Here is an 18,024-nt window from a genome sequence, read left to right on the forward strand (position 1 = left end):
CAGCATCAGCATCATTACCATTATTGGCATTTGTTTTTCACAGAAGGTCCTCATCTCCATTATAGGGTTTGATTAAACAATTTTCATTCACGAGAAATATTTCTAACCCCTAAAAACTAACAGATATTTTTAAAGGTTATAAGCTTAGTTGGAATTTTTTTATAACTCATTATATATCTTTTCCCCTCGCTCTTTCCCCTCTCTCTCTCTTTCTCTCTCTCCCTCTCTATATCTATCTATCTATTTATTTTTCTGTCTTTCTGTCTCTTTATATATATATATATATATATATATATATATATATATATATATATATATATATATATATATATAATCGGTTGAGAGATTTCAACGAGGGAAAAATGACCCCAATAAGAAGGGTAGGAGTGGAACACACCCATGAAGATATTTGGAATTATTTACAGACATTTCATCAGCTCGGGAAACATGTAACGAAAATAGACTGCGAAAATGCTTTTATACATTCCGAAGACATTTTAAATATATTTTAATTATTTTACACTTCAAATAATTTCTGAAGAGGACGCTACACAAAACGTCTGAAACGCGTCAAAAACTATTTCAATGATTTAAAAACATTTTTACAATGATCTAAATATGATACCTTTTTATATGAAAAATCAAAACACGGAATAATAAAATAATATTAAAAAATTCATACCAATTGTTGGTGCCTTCCTTATATATATATATATATATATATATATATATATATATATATATATATATATATATATATACACACGCATATATATATATATATATATATATATATGAGTATCGATGCAGTTCTTGGTTGTAAACAAACATGCATTCCTACGGCCTCAACTATGTGTCTCTACACCATATCCTCAAATAATTGGCTCCTGCCAAACTTTTCCTCTCATAAACAAGCATCACTCTGTTGTTGGACCTTTACAAATGGTGAATATAATAAAAGAAACAGTTTTTTTTTTAATTGAATATATGGTCTGCATGAACTTCGTGTCATAGATCTTTCATATTGTCTATTTAGTAGTAAGTTTCGTACATTTTTTACAAAGTAATCATCACTTATCCAGTCCCGGAGGCCACTCGGGGATAAGGGTTATTGTGTGTACTGTAATCAATGAAATAATATCGTAGTGTTCGCCAGTAATGGAGATCTGATTAAGTGGCTTGCTAAAGGGGACGTTTCCACAGTAATTTGTTTATGTTGAACTTGATGACATCCAAGTTGTAGTCAGGTTGGAAACAGGCAAACGAAAGAGTGTTCCACAGGCGTGCATTTTTAAGAAAGAAACTTTGTTCACGGAATCTACCTTTTGATTTAGGCACAGATAAAGAGTGAGGAAAATTATTACTGACAGTGGTTTCAGCTAGACGGGTGCTTTTTGTGAAAGATTGGCGAAGAGGGTAGGGATTGGAGCTCAGACATTGTCGGGAATATAAAAACGCTCTGTATATAAAGCGGCAGACCTTGTGAATAAAATTAATGTGACAAAAATAAGCTAATGCAAATATAATTCTAATGTTATTACTAATCTGATATTAGCACTAATTTTTGTCAATCTGAAAAAAAAAATCAGTTTATATTTTAGATAAAGGTTTTTTCTAGAAATAAAAATAACCTCTTGACTTTGAGCGTTTAATATTATAACTAAATCACAATAGATTAGGATATGATATGATTCATACTGAAATTTTAAATTAATGAAATAATAAAAGGAAATGGAATTCCTTTTAGTCTAAGTTTATCTCACTAGAAAATTAGCGAAATTATAGTTTATTTGACGAAGTGGCTTCACAGTAATTTACAATACGGAACGATAAAATTTTCGCTCTAGAAAATACGACATAATTTATTTCCGTTTAAGGAAATCCGCTTTTCATTTTTTTGTTAGTCAGTTATGCACAAATCCTAAGAGAGATAGGAACCTTCTATCATGTCTTAGAGTGACACAATTGTCAACAAGCGCCGCTATACTACTCATGCTCTTTACAAATCAAAGTTACGACAGCAGGGTCATTCAACCAATTTCATAATCCATAAAGGGATGTTTCCAGCGCATAAAAAGAAAGTTTCCGGCTATAGTAATAGTTTTTGGTATGGTTTCAAGTGAGGGCCACATCATGCCCCCCTACATCTGCGAAGTCGGATTGAAATTCAACAGCAAGGTGTACCTGGATGTACTGAAGAGTGTTGTTATTCTCTTTGACACTCAGATAGACGCTGGACGACGCTTGGTTGTAGCAGCAAGACTCAGTGCCATTCGACAAGTCTAAAGAGACCGAAGTGGCTTCAGAAAGAATTTTACGACTTTGTACTCTTCTCTGCCTCTATATCCTTCTACCCAGCTCTGCACCGCTAGACTACTTCGTTTTGTAATCCGTCGGCCACATCATCAACACGATTCCCCAAAACACCAAAGCTTGCCTCATCACTACCATCCTCCAGGTATTTGCTGAGCTCCCTCCTGTTCCTTTTGAAAAGGCACCCTCCTAATGCCGAACCCGTATAGAGGCGGTGAAAGATGGTGAAGGCTGCTACATAAAACAAATACCAGATATACTATTAATCAAGTTTCCTTAATGGATGTTTTTACTAAAAGTTTTAAAATAAATTTGTAGTGTTGTTTTTTAGGGCAACAAATTTATCGTTCCACCCTTCCAGGATTCACTTGCTTTCAAAAAAGCACTGCGATTTTTGTGTATAGAAATGCCGAAGTGGCTGCAAAATAATTTATTTTATTTCAAGAAAATGAGTAAAGAAAAACGGATTGCTTTTTTATTCTTAATCGAGGGTTTATTTTTAGAACATATCTTGTAAAGGTTTGTCAAAATAAACGTTTTATGTATTTTTCTCGCGGACTAAACCCACTATGTTTTTTACTAACTCAGATTGTTTGAATCTTATTGTACCTTTGTCGTGTCATAATCCGTAAACTATGATGCATGAGAAAACTGATCTTAATATTTTTTAAATATTATAAGACTGAATAAGTTTTTCAAGGAATAGAGAAGCATTTTCTCTTTTAAGCAATCTTTGTCAAATGCTGCGAAATACATCTTAAGACCGATTCAAAGTTGCGCATATGTTAATTAAGTCTCAAAAATGTCGGTGGAGAAAAAGCCTCTAATTAGCTACTTTATACTTTAGAGACAGGGCATATTACTTTCTCGCAATTTGTATAACATTTTGTCGTGTTCACTGACAAACCTGAAAGCGGGTTTAGTTCCAGAGCATAATATTAGTTTAAAGCAATGGAAATACTTTTCTCTTGTGCAATATTGGCGAGAAATTTTATACCAGACAGATTTATTTCTGTTAGAATAATTAGTGAAAATGCGTACCTAAATATACATTCGGTTAACCAATCAGTTTGGTCAGATTATATAAAAGGCACATTTTTTTGCAAGCATCGGCAAATGAACGAAAACAAAGAAAGCAGAGGCATTTTAGATGGGAGTGAGTTAAAGCTATTTTGTATCGATTCACTGCATAACAGAATAAGACATTATTTTCGGTTTTGATCTTAACTGAGAGAATGATTGAAAGATTCTAATTGAAAAAGAAATGAAAATGTGCGCAGTTCAAGGACAAACATCAGAAATAACTTATCATATAACGTGAAAAATGAAGAAAGTGTTGTATTTCTTACCGATGTCCTTTGAACAAAAATAATGCTGAGGATGTAGATACTGACATTGTGAAAACGAAATTCCAATTAAGGATGTTAGAATAAACATAGATGACCAAAATATGTCAGTAAACATTGTGTCGCTAATATATATGTATATTTCTTTTATTATAGACGAGTGATTAAAACTTTAATAACTGAGAAAATAATAAATATTTTCTCGAAAAGCAGAAACTAAACTCAACAAGTTCTCCTCTGTTTCTAATTTGAAAATATTCAATCCTTTGTTTCGTTTAAATTGCCGTGTGCAATAGAAAGTAATAAATTATTCTTAATACGTGGATATTTGCGAACATGGAGGTTAGGATGAAACGATCAATCTTAGGAGAATATTAAATTATTCTATTTAGGATTTTTTTATTTATTTATCAATATCACGATTCTGGCTTGACATTTGAATTTTGATAAATTATTATGACTACGGAAGATAATTTTAATATCAGCGTATCATGAATATAAACTAACATTTAAAGTTGATAGTTGCTTTTCGATAATTCCTATATATATAAAATTAACTCATTCCTCCCCTTCCTTTTTTGACCCTAATAGGATTAAAAATAAAGACATTTCATGCAAATGTATTATGCACAAACTTCAGCACAATATCTGAGGTGTGCTATAGGCATATTACCTCTCCACTTCCTCGTTAATCGTAAATTCCTATATTTTTTCTGTTGAGAGTCCACTGCCCAAATCGATTAAGATAAATGCAAGTAGTGAAATCTTTTCTCTTTAATAAATTCCTCCTTCCCCGCCACTCATTTACACCGTTGCTTGATCGTTCACAAGGGACAGTTACGAACGAACACCGGTTTCGGTTTTCTGTACTTAGTAGTTGCTTAAAAAAAATTTTAATGACCATTCTGTTAGATCGGTGTGAAGATAGTTCGCTATTTGAAGGACCGGTTGTCCTCTAGGAAGGTTGTTTCTCAGGGTTCTGACTATTATAGTAAAATTCATCTTCTGTATTAGGTGTAGTACTATCAGGACATGTTTCGGTCAACTGGGTGGGGCCTGTATTTGTAATGTCGGGTTGAACACTTTAGCAGGATTTTTAGTACTATCAGAGCGTGTAAAGCGAGCTAGATGTCTCAACGCTACTGAATCTTACCGGCCATCAAACATTATGTCTTATTCTTGCATGTGTAGGCTTAGTTTCGAGGAGTTCCACTACATCGACAATCGGGTCATATTTGCTCCGGTTACCAAACCGTTTTAATAATAACTCCTCAGGCTCACAGAGCTAAACAGGTAAAGCGGTACCAGTAGAAGCGCGCCTTTCCAAGTTGCACATGCGTTCTTGAGGAGTTGCATTTGTAGTAATGCACAGTAGGGAGCGAATAGCATTTGAAACATCCTATAGGACATCCTGCCAATCGCTTAGTGGTAATCGTCTAGATTCCAGAGCTAATAAGAAGTTGTTCCAAATAATGCCGTTGTAGTGTTCGCATTGACTGTTGCCTCTTTGGGTCGTATGCAGTAGTGTTGCTGCAATTCCAAGTCGCAATAATTTTTTTTTCTTCCGACATAAACGAAGTTCCTCAACCGGAATGGATAAATGAGGGGAGTCCGAATATGGAGAAAATATTTGTCAGGCACTCTATTGCAGTTTGCGAAGAACAATCGCGACAAGCGAAAGCAAAAGGAAACCGACTGTATTCATCGACGACAGAAAATATGTAACGATATCCCGTCGTAGATACCGGGGCAGGTCTGTTGTAGTCTATGGAGAGGCGCTGAAAGGGAGATGTAGAACGGATCAGTGTATTATTAGTAGAATCGAAGATTTGAGGTTTTATTTTGGTACAAGTCGTACATTCAGATGTCACACGCCGGACTTCATCAATCGAATATGGCATATTTCCCGATCTTACAAAATGTCAAAAGCACTGTACTCCAAGATGTATTAATGAATTGTGCAGTGACTTTAGTAGCTCTGGAGAAGAAGCAGCAGCACCACATACTCGCGATAATGCATTGGCAACAATGTTTTCACTTCCGGGACTGTGTTTTATGTCGTATAACAACGGGAGAAGTTCCATTTTCCACCGTATAATTTTATCATTTTTAATTTTTCCTTGGTTAACAGGTTTAAACATAAAATATACGGCTTGCTGATCTGTTACAATAGTTAAGTGCTTCCCAGCAAGGAAACCCCCTCCATTTTCGGACGTGCTCGACTATGGCAAAAGCCTCTTTCTCATCTATATGAATTCGTATTTCAGATGGGTTTAGCGATCGAGAAAAGAACGCTACATGCTTCTCAGCCTATAGGAAGGTGGCTCCGATAGCCTTTTCTGAGGTATCGGTTTCAAGAGTAAATGAGAATCCATCATCAATAACTTTTACAGACGATTCGGCAACGTTCTTCTTTAGTTTTTCAAATTATTGAAAAATTGGGAAATTGTTTATTTTCGACCAGTGGACGAATTTTGTATGAATACTTATCTATCTATTTAGTGTAGTACAAAAACAATCCAAATGTCTGCCCGGTGTTAATGTATATTTTACATGTACATTTGCCGATGTCTGTACGCGTTATCATGCATGAAAACAAACATATTATTCGTTATAAACTACTCTAGGTTAATGAATATTATTTCCTGAAAATGTCAGTGTTATGTGACCAGTTTAAGAGTTTCCATGTATACACACATATATGTACTGTTTTATTGATATAGAAGATAAGAAAGTATAATGTAATGATATAATGCTCAGGTAATAATAATAATAAAACTTAATGATGTTTAATTGATCGATTCGTGCAATGAAGAAAACTAATTACATCTTAGATTTTATGCTTGGGTAGGATTTTTCTAAGGGAGAAATGAGCTATAAGTGAGGTACAAATAAGTATGAAAAATTGATTTTATAGAATTTTCAGATAAGATATAACAGAAGTGTGGACTTATATTTATAACTGAAAGAATTAATAAAATAAATACATTTAGTGGTTACATATTGTTGTTTTTTTAGTTAAACCGTAAATTTTAAAGAGTTTTCGTATATAAAACATATTCCTTAATACTGATGTTAATTTTTTAAAAATTAAGATGCTGGATGGAATAGGATATTTTCTTACTAAACTAAAGGAAATATAATTTAAAAACACATACCAGCATTGAAATTATTTTTTATAAAAAAAAAATTATAATTAAAAAAAATTGTTTTGGGCATCGGAAAATTAGGACAATATATTTTGGATTCCGTTACCGATTCCGATACCGATTGTGATACGCTTAAAGTTGAGACTTTGATCATTATTTTAACATTCTATCCTGATAAAAATGTCGTGGAACTAATTAATGTCAATAATTGTTGATATTAATAAATTTACTCACGTCTTATTCATATTAATATTAATATAACAATCGGCTCTTTCTTATTTTAACTTCATCTGACGGATAAGGGACGTTGTAATTAATTTAATTTCAACTCACATGAGAAACACATTGGTTTTGTAGACGGAACACATCAAGGAAAAAACGGAACAGAATTCGCTTTGTTTCGAGTGGCCTATGAATATGTTTTTCTTAAAAGTTGTACGTTTAATAGATTTTTGCAAATATAAAGTGACAAAATATGTTCAGTAAAGTCATTTGGCGATACCCAATGTTTGAAATTCTTTTAATGAGAGTTTTATGTGAAGACTAAAAATGAACACCTACAAACACAATACTGCATGAGCGATCTTGGTAAGTAAACAAAACTCCAAGCATGCATATCACGTAGTCTTTCAGCGGCGATGTTTGCTTGCCTTCTATCGGACTTTACATTTAATTGAATATTAGTTTCCTAGTCTCTCACATTTCATCATATACAAAATGCTTAAAAAAAATTCAAACGCTTTTTGTACATTCATTTAAAATTGTTGTAAACTTCTGAAAATTAAGTATTTTCTTTCGATACATCTTATGATTTCCATTAAAACAGCTACAGCAGGAATTGGAATACACTCTACTAAAACCTGAGTGCCACAGCTGGCGAATTTCAAAGACGTAATCTGGACGTGGGGACACTTTAGAAGAACGATACGCAATAAAATTCTGTTTTAAAATTAAAGAAAATCACTCAAGCTCGTATGGAATGCTTCACTGCTTTTGGACCATCTTGCCTGAATCGAGCATGAGGTCTTGAGCTGCATCAGAGATTAAAGGAAGGCAGAAGATCTGTGAGGGGTGATGAGAGGTGAAGGAGGAATAAAGATAGTCAGAAAACCAGAGTTGTTTGGCCAAATAAAGAATGTCTGTATATTAAGCGAATGTAGAGTGTATATGTCATTAGAGGATATTGATATTGTACAAAGAATAAGAAAACAATCCCTGCTATAGATGTGCATCACAAAGAAATCACTCATCAAATTAATCATTGCAAAAAAAATTGTAACGTCACCATTCACCGAAGGGCACAAACTGTAGCATTCTTTCCAAAGCATAACCTGGGTATATTTGACTTGTGGGCCAGCGCCGAGTCCTGCGGCCACACCCAAGGTTTACCCATTACCACCTGATTACACAAGGAGATGTCCACACTTTTCAACATATCCAGGTACTCTTTGGAGTTTACTTTCAATCAGAAAACCAGAGTTGTTTGGCCAAATGTCACCTATTATTTTATTGAAGCCAAATGGATGTAGGAGGAATGATAATTGTATTGCCATGATATTTAAACTTATGCATTCATAATCTTTAATTGATGTTCTATTTGCAGCTATTGATATTGTTGCATCTGTTGAACATTAAATAGACCAATGCAGTTGATGTCAGTAACGTTACACGTTCCTTTTTTTTCAGATTGCACGCGTTTGTTCATCGCTGGCAAAAGTAAAATTGGGAATAGTGGTTACTATGTAGACAACATTTTTTCGTATGATATAAGGTGGTTCCTTTTAGTACTGCTACTCCCATCTTTAAAGCTCTTCAAATTAAGTTAAAATATAGGTGGGGTGGTTGGGTATTTTGTTTTACGGCATATCAACCCTTTTCGGGCTATTTAATGCCAAACCCAACGATTCTGAAGAAATATTTTTTTAATAGAATATATTTGTTGTTTTCGAGTCGGTTTCTTTTTAACTCATAGTTGGGACCCTAACAGGTATTACCACTCCGGGTCAGAGTGAACCTGGGAGCCAGATAATGATAGAAGATGTATCGAGACACAAGAATGGGTATGTTTGATCTGGCATAATGATGATTTATTAAAATTGTGGTGTCTGCGTGCTCGCCTTGTCCACAAATATGGAAATAAAAAAATTAAAAATAAAAAAAAAACGTTTACAAGTGTTTTAACTTAAGTAAGGATGGTATAATAAAATTGGGGGGGGGCTGTCTGCGTTCGCGCCTGGCCTCCATAGAATAGAAATAGGCACAAACTTTAATGAAGACGCTTCATATTTATCTGCGTAAGTATACTTTGATAATTATGTTTCAGTTTGGAGAAATATAGTATAATAAAATTATGGGGTGTTCGATCGCGCCTAACCTCCATAGAATGGAAATATGTCACAAAGTGTAACAAGGGTTTTTTTAATATAGATCCACAGAATATTGTGATAAGTGTTTCAGTGAAACAGGTATGGTATGATAAATTATGGGGTGTATCTATTTTATTTTTACTTTCATCATATTTTGCGAACCTTTTTTTTTTTTTTTTTTTTTTTTATTATTATATTTTCACCCCAAACAAGGCACATTGCCACTTTGGTGTAGGGGGCTACTATCAGGGGAAACATCTACTGGGGCACTATGTAGGGATTAGGGCAGCGAGATGTTGGTTCACGTTGCACTTGAACTTATGCATGTCAGTACAGTTGGGGAAGCAGTGACCTGGAATGGAATTCCAAAGTCTAGCAGTTCTGGGGAAGAAACTACTGGAGTAGAACGATCTTTTACATCTAGGGATCTCTACAGTGTGGGGGTGGGATTTTGCAGCTTGTCGGGTCTGTCGAGGGTGTTCACGTCGTGGGGGCACAAGTGCTTGCAGTTCTTCAGAGCATTCACCATTATAATACTTGTAGAACAGGCAGAGGGATGCAGCGTTTCGACGATGGGACAGAGGCTGAAGTTTTGATGCCAGTTTAGGGCCTATCAGATTTGCGACTCTCTTTTGAACCCTGTCAAGGAGAGAGAGACTAGTAGCCGATGCACCGGCCCAAATATGACAGCAATACTCCATACATGGGCGAATAGTGGCCTTATAGAGGTACAGGATACTTTCGGGTGTTAGAAGTTTTCTAGCACGGTAGAGAGAGCCCACCTTCCTCGCAGCGGCCCTGGCAATGCCCTCGATGTAATTGTTCCAGCTCATGTTTCCTGTGAACGTTAGGCCAAGGAGCTTGAAAGACGTACTCTCAGCTAAAGAGTTGTTGGCCATTGCTATAGGTGGTAGAGAAGGTTTCCTGTAATTATTGAATGAAACCAGTTTTGTCTTGGTGGCATTGAACGTTACCATCCATTTTTGTCCCCATTCCACTACTGATTTGAGGTCATCCTCCAGTGTTTCTGCCATTACTTTAGATATATGTTCATTTGTTTTCCTGTCGTGCCTGCTATAGAGTGTGGTGTCATCAGCATATATACCATTCTCAGAGGCAATTTTATCGGGGAGGTCATTTATGAATATCAGGAACAGCAGAGGACCAAGGATAGATCCCTGGGGCACTCCGGCATTTATATTATATTGTTTAGACGTACGACCGTCGAGGATAACCTGGATTTTTCTCTTATCTAAGAAGGATTTAATTATGTTAAGTATTCTACCAGTGATACCGTAAGATCTAATCTTCCTGAGGAGACCCTCATGCCATACCCTGTCAAAAGCCTTAGATATATCTAGAGCTACCGCTCTGCCCTCTCCCGCTTTGTCCAGTGAATGGTATATGCGTTCAGAGATTACAGTGAGGATGTCTGCCGTGGAACGGGCTTGTCTAAATCCATATTGATGGTCGGTCAGAAGTTTAGCATCTGTAAGGTGCTGGACTAGAGCATGGTTAATTAAGGTCTCAAATATTTTGGCAAAAAGTGGGAGGAGGCTAATAGGGCGATAATTTAATGGGTAAGTTCTTTCGCCAGAATTCTTGAATACTGGTACCACAGAAGCAGTTTTCCAGCAGCTCGGAAAGCAAGATTCATTAAGGCATTTGTTGTAGAGTTTGGAGAGAACTGGAGCTACTTCGGCTGAGCACTTTTTTAATAGCACAGCTGGGATGAGGTCGGGTCCACATGCTTTGGAAGTGTCAAGGTTTTTTATGATAGCATGCACCTGAGCAGGGGTGATTTCCAGATCGTCTAGCTTGGCGTCTGTCCGCATAGGAAAGTCAGGTAGGGGGTGGTTTAAAGGGTCCAGTGTAGAGTTGGAGGCAAACCGACTGGCAAGCATGTTAGCCTTCTCGGTTGCTGAGCAAAGAACCTCGTGATTGTTGGTAAGTGGGGGAATCGTTGATTGCCCATTATTTACTACACTGTTGTAGATTTTCCAGAAGTCACGAGTTCCTAATTTTTGTGCTTTAATGCGTTTTTTAGTGGTTTCCGTAAATTCCCTCTTAGCTGTCGCTATTTCTTTCTTAACGTTACTTCTAGCTTCTATGTACTTTTGTCTGTTTGAACTGGACTTATGTCTGTTAAACCTTCGGAATGCATGCTGCCTTTGAGCAATGGCAGTTGCGCAAGTCGAAGTAAACCATTAGGGAGAGTGGGGCTTGCTATAGAATTTCCGCATGGGAACATGCGCTTCGATTGCAGTTTTGAACCATTCAGTGGTCTCAGTTGCACACTGTTCAGCAGGAAGAGAAAAAATATTTCCCCATGGGGCGTCTCTGGTAAGATCTCTGATAGCTTCCCAGTCAGCCTTTTTATAATATCTGGTTGTTTTGAGCACTGGCTCTTCAGTTTTGGGTGTAGAGTTTAGGGCGATTTCAACCATTATTACCGCATGATCAGCGTTCCCAAGTGGGCTGTCGGATTTCGTTACACAATCATCAGGAATTGTGGTCAAAAACAGATCTAATAGTGATGCGTGTTGTTCTTCCTGATCAGGGAAGCAGGTTGGAAAAGTAACAATTTGCGATAGGGAGTGAGATACAGAGAAGCTATGAGTTGCGCTGCCTGCTGCATCTGTATAAGTAACCTTTCTCGTTAGAACCCTTCCTTTTTATAACTTATAATACTTTCATAAATCAGAGCCAATTTTCTGCAGGCTGTTTTTGAACCCAGTCAGCGACGGGTACTTTTGCTAGTATATAATATAAATTACTATAAATTACTTCTTTTTCAGTAATAAGGGCGAACGTTCAAAGGCCAGTAACGAACACTATTACCCACAGGCTGCGACTTAGAACTATATACAAGGTGTGTATGTGTTTTTATAGTAAAGTGAAGAAAAGCCATCTATCTGAATTGTGAAAATAAACAAATCCCAAGATGTCGCAAGATCAGGGTTTATTTGTGTTTTCCTCCTTCTGATACAAATATCGATAGTTTAATAATACGTTATGATCATTTATGATTATCGTAATCAAACGTTAAATGTGCAGATGTTTTGTTGTACGTAAAATACACTTTAAGATTAAAGCTTTACTCGTTGTTTAAAATGCTCTCTTTTCTTCTGTGTTTAATGATTTTCTGTTTTTTTGTAGTGGTGTTTGTTATCTAATTACATTTTTCTTTTCTTCTTTGGCCGTTTTGTTTATATTTTGCCTAAATGTTTTAACTTTTAATTGGTTCATTTTTTATTAGTTTAATCCCACATGATTGCAAAAGACTTATGTAAACTTTTATTGAATTTCCATTAAAGACCTGTGTAAAAGCAATATCCTTTAAATAAGTCAATATAATTTTTATATATAAATAATTGACTGAAATAACTTATAGATGTGTAGCTATATATTAATTTTTATGTAAAAATAAATAAGATATATATTTACCTCTTTCTTGGGATTGAACATTTTTGGACAAACTTCGTTAAATTTATAAAATATATCCAGAAAATATAAACCTAGAATTACCTTGAGGAAGTTGCTAGTCTGGACGCACGGATGAGCTGTGAAACAGCGAAACATTACTGTATGTGGATGAGTATATATATATATATATATATATATATATATATATATATATATATATATATATTATGATTAGTTTTTTTGGAAAAAGAATTCCAGCAGAGTGCTCAATTAAAAGGAAAATCCAAATTTTAAGAGCGTACTTATATTTTGTGTACAGAAAGTTGTTAGTTGAGACAGGTCATTGGTACCGTCGGTTTCAAGCCCGATAATAAGGTCCGTTTAAGGTATCCTTATCAAGCTCTCTTCAGCCAATATTCGTCAATATTCGAGACGAATATTGGCTGAAGAGAGCTTGATAAGGATACCTTAAACGGGCCTTATTATCGGGCTTGAAACCGACGGTACCAATGACCTGTCTCAACTAACAACTTTCTGTACACAATATATATATATATATATATATATATATTATATAGTTATTTTGTTTTTTGTTTTTTTTAGTTTTATTTTCTTATGTTGAAGCACTTTTACATTTTTTGATAATTAAGCTTTTTCATCTGATTTGGATTGTTTATGCATCATGTGTATCTTCGGATACTGTAGCCACATTTTTCTGGTACATTTAATAATAATATCCCACACAAAGGGCGTTGCCATAAAATGCATCAAATTTAATTGGTACCGCACTATCAACCAAACTCAAACCTCAGCATTTTTGCATGCCATTTTTTTAAAAATGTTATTGTGACTAACCAAACACGCAGTAATACAGTCCAAAATGGCAATGCTTAAAAAAGTTTTTTGTGTCTGCGCATACACCCGCTTGTCTTAATGAAAGAACTAACAATATTTGAAAAGTATCAGATTTTCTGAATAAACTCGAAATAACCCCACTGGAGCGAGATCTATTAATCTGAAGCTATATAATGTTCGTAGAGACGCTCTGTGCCGGGATGTCTTGGATAATCGAAATAATCTGATGAAAGAACAGAGGAGGTTTGCGAAATTTAACACATAATATAGCCTAACATCACAAGTTCATTCAAGAAGCATTATTACCACACAACCCGAAATGGCCAACGTATAATATTAATAGTAGGTTCTCTTATTTTACAGCGAGCGTCCGAAATGAATGTTTAAGGCGCAATTGCACAATGATCCTCGATTTTTTTTCATTTTACATTTCAATTCAAGCTATTATCACCTCACAAGCCGTAACGCATGTCATGTTAAATAAACAGTAGGTTCTGTGATATGACAAGGGAGCGCTCGAAATTAATGTTTCTGCTTAGAGCAAAATTGATGCAGGATACTGGGCTTTTGCGTTTTAAAGCTATTCTTTATAAAAATAATTTTATAAAATCAACTACTAATTATGAGAAACCGTTGCAAAAACTGCTTGAGTAACCGCTAAAGTCGAAACCACTATTCGCTTAATGCATGAAGTAGTGTTGTCTCATAAGGGCTGGTACATCTGCTACTAGTCTGTCACTCTAAAACTCATACTTCTTCACTGTCGAGGTCTACAGATACGGGAAGTGTTCTACTATTATTGTTTTTTACCGCCAGACGTGAATTCCCTCCCCGTTTCCTGCTTCATTGACTGTACAAACGTCAGAAAAAACGTTTGAATGTAAATGTACGTCAGCTTAAAAAAAATATTCTCTTAGAAATAAGCTTTTCTTTATATTCTCAGGGTAATAGAAAATCGTTGCATATTCATAGTGGAAACATCTTTTATCTGGATGAGGATTAATTATGAATTTAAGAATCAAATGTTCTCATATGGAGATGAATACATCTTTTTTGGTAAATATAAAAATCAACCTTTATTTCAAACTTAAACAAAATTAAACTTTTGAAAAAAATAACACAATAACAAATCAAATTACCGTGTTTATTCTTATTTTAGTTGAAGATTGGTTTTATGTTGAGTCCCGTTTTTGTTTTAATCAGAAAATCATTTAAAAATGGGATATTTTTCAATATTGAGTTCATTATCTGCTGGAATAGACTTGGCACTACCTTATATAAAAAAACAATTGAGTTTATAAATTCTGTTATGCGTGTGTTTATTGTCGACCATTTTGAACATTCTTTACCGACATTAAACAGACTGTAAAAGAAAACATTCTACTACGGTTTAATTGAATGAATATAATTTCTGAAGTAATTAGGTGATCTTTTAAACCCATTGAAATATTAAGGCATATTCTTACAGTTGGCGACGTCTTATCTGGGTTATCGGCTTTGGGAATCACGCCATTTGTTTTCTAATTATATAATCCCTCAATTATCGCGTATTGTTTATTTCCTGTTGAGTTTATAAATTGTTTAACAGTGTCTTAATTTGAAGTGGACTTCTGTTCTTACGCTAGATAATTTGTAATATTTTTTCTGTTGGCTTTAGCTTATTTGTCTGTATCATTTTTACAGTAAAAAGTAAAACAAACATTTGTACGCACTTTTGGAGTTTTTCTAGGACCGAACTGCTGCATGTTAGTTCCGCTTTGTACATTCATGTTGTACCTGATAACTCTATCTCAATCATTTCAGTGTACGATAACAATGGTAAAATTACTCCCCAACTGTTTTCCGTTTATAATCGATATATATATATTAAATCGAGTAAAAATTTTACAATCAACCCAATTATTTTATATTTAGATTTATTTCTTAGACCCTAATTTCTTTCGAATTTTGACAAAATCTATAATTGCCACTTCGTTTTTATTAGTTTCTGTTTCGTTAAAGAATGATAACTCTTTGTCTAACGCGCCTATAATCAAAGCATATTTAATATACAGGGTGTTCCAAAAGTCTTGGGCATATTTCAAGTCCTCATATCTGCTTAATGTGCCCAAGACTTTTGGAACACCCTGTATAAGAAACAATTTTGTAATATATATATTATCTTATTTAACATTCATAAGAAGGTGACATATGTCCGTTACCATTTGTACCATAACGATTGGGTATTGTTCCTTAATATTTGATCGAATTCCAATGGCTTCCTGCGTGGTTAAACTTTAAACGAAAATCAAACATTTACATCCAAGATTCCATTAATTTAATGGCTTTACACTGTACGCTCATTATACTAGCATGAATGAGAAAATAATCGATCTCATGTTTTTCCACATTTAAATATATACATCGCATATGAAACAGGATATTTCTTTCATGGAATATTTTCGACAAAATTCCTATGGATTTAATAAATTATGTGCGATAGGGCGTATTAATTTGTGTATCAAATATATTTTTTGTGCCCCACCTTTGTTACAATAAAATCCTTGTTTCATTGTTTGCAGCGTTTTCGAATATTGTTTCACACTTACGAGAATTTGCAAGGAAGACTGAACAAATGTTGTAGTTTACTTCAGCGAATACATGTGAGATTCATATAGCTTTAAAGTCCTCGAACATTATGATTGTGCGACCCTTCTAAAAGTGGCTTTTCTTTTGCCTTTTGTGTAAATATTTTTTTTTATTCTTTCGCTTTTTGAAATTGTTGTCGTTGCTTCAATTATTGTTGCTAGTATTATTGTTGTAAAGTTACTTGATGCAATTTAACTCATGCTAGTCCCTTCCGTTTTAACGTATCCATGAGCGAAAATGTTATTGAAATTTTGTAGACAATATGTTTGTTAGTACAAACAATATATTTGGGGAAAGTTCTCAATTTCTGTAACAATTGAATAAGTACGTTTTGTGATTTTGTGTTATATACGGTCTTCGTTGAGTAGGAAAAAAGAGAGAAACATATTGCTTTCCGTAGGTAACTAGAGGTCTTTCTGACGTTCTCCGTTAGAGTTTGTTTTACACATGCCAGGTTTAAATCATCAATCCTGCACTTCATTCGTAGAGTTTGTTGATAATATCTGTTCTATCTCCAACCAAAATTATCGAGAGAAGGGACATTATTTCTTACATGTTCTCATGTAGTTTTATCTATTCGATATTTCCTTTCTTTCAGCTTGTGTTTGCCTTTTATTCGAGTGATCTTTGTAATAAAGTGTCCTATACAAGTATTTCCTGAACTCGCAACCCGTTCAGTGCTTCATTCCTACAGTCTTGCTCGTTTAAAAATTTTTTTTTTGTTTTGTAATATCTTTTTATGAATGTATTTATCACCTTGTCTAGAGTTAATTCCTTAACATAAAGATACGTTCATTTGTGCATTGATTGCTTAATTAATTGTTAGTAATATGTATTATAATTTAATTTAAAATAAATTTAGAAAGTAAATAGTACGTAAAGCATTCAGAAACATCAAACTTGTATCCAGAAAAGTACGATATACGTAGCCATTTTAATTTAAATGTTCATTTATAAGCTATTTGTATTTTTTACAGATAGATTTTACTGTTTGGCAAGAAACGATGTTCTTTATTGATTTGCAACTTTTATGACTCTTTTTCAGGTTCGCTTAAAGAAAAACATATTTTTACTTACACCTGTGTAGTAATTGTAGCGACAAAATTTATAAAACCATACATGGACGTGATTGTGATTGTATTGTAAGTATCACACTTTCTTCCCATTTCTCTCTCCCTCTCTGTATCTCTCTATCTCTCTCTCAGTATATATATATATATATATATATATATATATATATATATATATATATTTATAAAAGTGTAAGTATCTGTCCGTCTGTGTCTGTCTGTGTAGACTTTCCTACGCAATAACTCTGTCAATTTTCAGTCTACAGACTCAAAATTTGATATACAGGGTAATGAGATTTGGATAAATCTTTGTAATCAGTTTTCGGGCAGAAATTTGGCTGTTAAGTGTAAAAGCTCAACGATTTAACCTTTGAGAACTCTACCAAACTCTTCCGCCAATTTTTGGTATAAACAATTGAACTTTTAGATGTAGGTTCCTTGATAACTTAATTTGAGTCCAAAAAATAAATTATAAGGAGTCATAATTGGATTCAAAGTGGAAAAAATGAGCTTTGCAGTCTCTACCAAATTATTCAGACAATTGCTGGTCTAAACATTTGAAATTTTACATAAAGGGTATTCAGAGATAGGGCAAGCTTTTTAATCGGTTTTGGCCGAAAATTTGAGCTACCAACATATAAATGTATATATGCATGTTTGCATGTCTGCCTAAAACTGTCGGTAGACGCGACGGATTTTCACCAGATCAGTATCGTTTTGAAGCTCGACCCTTCAGACGACAAATACCGAAAAAAAAACATTAATTTCTCCACCCTCAACTTTTTTTTTTTTTTTTTTTTTTTTTTACTCAGTGATCACCACTTATCAAGGCCCGGAAGCCACTCAGGGATAAGGGTTATTATAAGTACAT

At 34.4% G+C, this 18,024-nt stretch overlaps 2 protein-coding genes across 20 annotated transcripts in view; one reads left to right on the forward strand and one right to left on the reverse strand.

Annotated features, from left to right (window-relative positions):
- The window catches only part of LOC145256527 (uncharacterized), a 17,362-nt gene extending 13,404 nt beyond the window's left edge, over positions 1-3,958 (reverse strand). For both annotated transcript variants that reach the window (XM_080115553.1, XM_080115552.1), the window contains exon 1: positions 3,663-3,958. In XM_080115553.1, the coding sequence (XP_079971679.1) occupies positions 3,663-3,709 (47 nt within the window). In that variant the 5' untranslated portion in view covers positions 3,710-3,958. The remainder of the gene's footprint in view (positions 1-3,662) is intronic.
- The window catches only part of LOC145256522 (uncharacterized), a 104,461-nt gene that overhangs the window by 30,603 nt on the left and 55,834 nt on the right, over positions 1-18,024 (forward strand). For 3 of the 18 annotated variants that reach the window (XM_080115524.1, XM_080115525.1, XM_080115523.1), the window contains 3 exons: positions 11,973-12,046; positions 14,399-14,511; positions 17,129-17,225. The exons of 2 other annotated variants lie outside the window; for them this stretch is intronic. In XM_080115524.1, coding sequence (XP_079971650.1) covers positions 14,448-14,511; positions 17,129-17,225 — 161 coding nt within the window. In that variant the 5' untranslated portion in view covers positions 11,973-12,046; positions 14,399-14,447. Of the gene's footprint in view, positions 1-7,127; positions 7,397-11,972; positions 12,047-14,398; positions 14,512-17,128; positions 17,226-18,024 lie in introns of those variants that run through there. 13 more of the 18 variants (XM_080115518.1, XM_080115530.1, XM_080115541.1 and 10 more) reach the window with 10 other exon arrangements.

Source organism: Euprymna scolopes, chromosome 32 (genome assembly GCF_053919585.1).
Source record: "Euprymna scolopes isolate OS-2025 chromosome 32, ASM5391958v1, whole genome shotgun sequence".
In the NCBI taxonomy this organism is placed as follows: Eukaryota; Metazoa; Mollusca; class Cephalopoda; order Sepiida; family Sepiolidae; genus Euprymna; species Euprymna scolopes.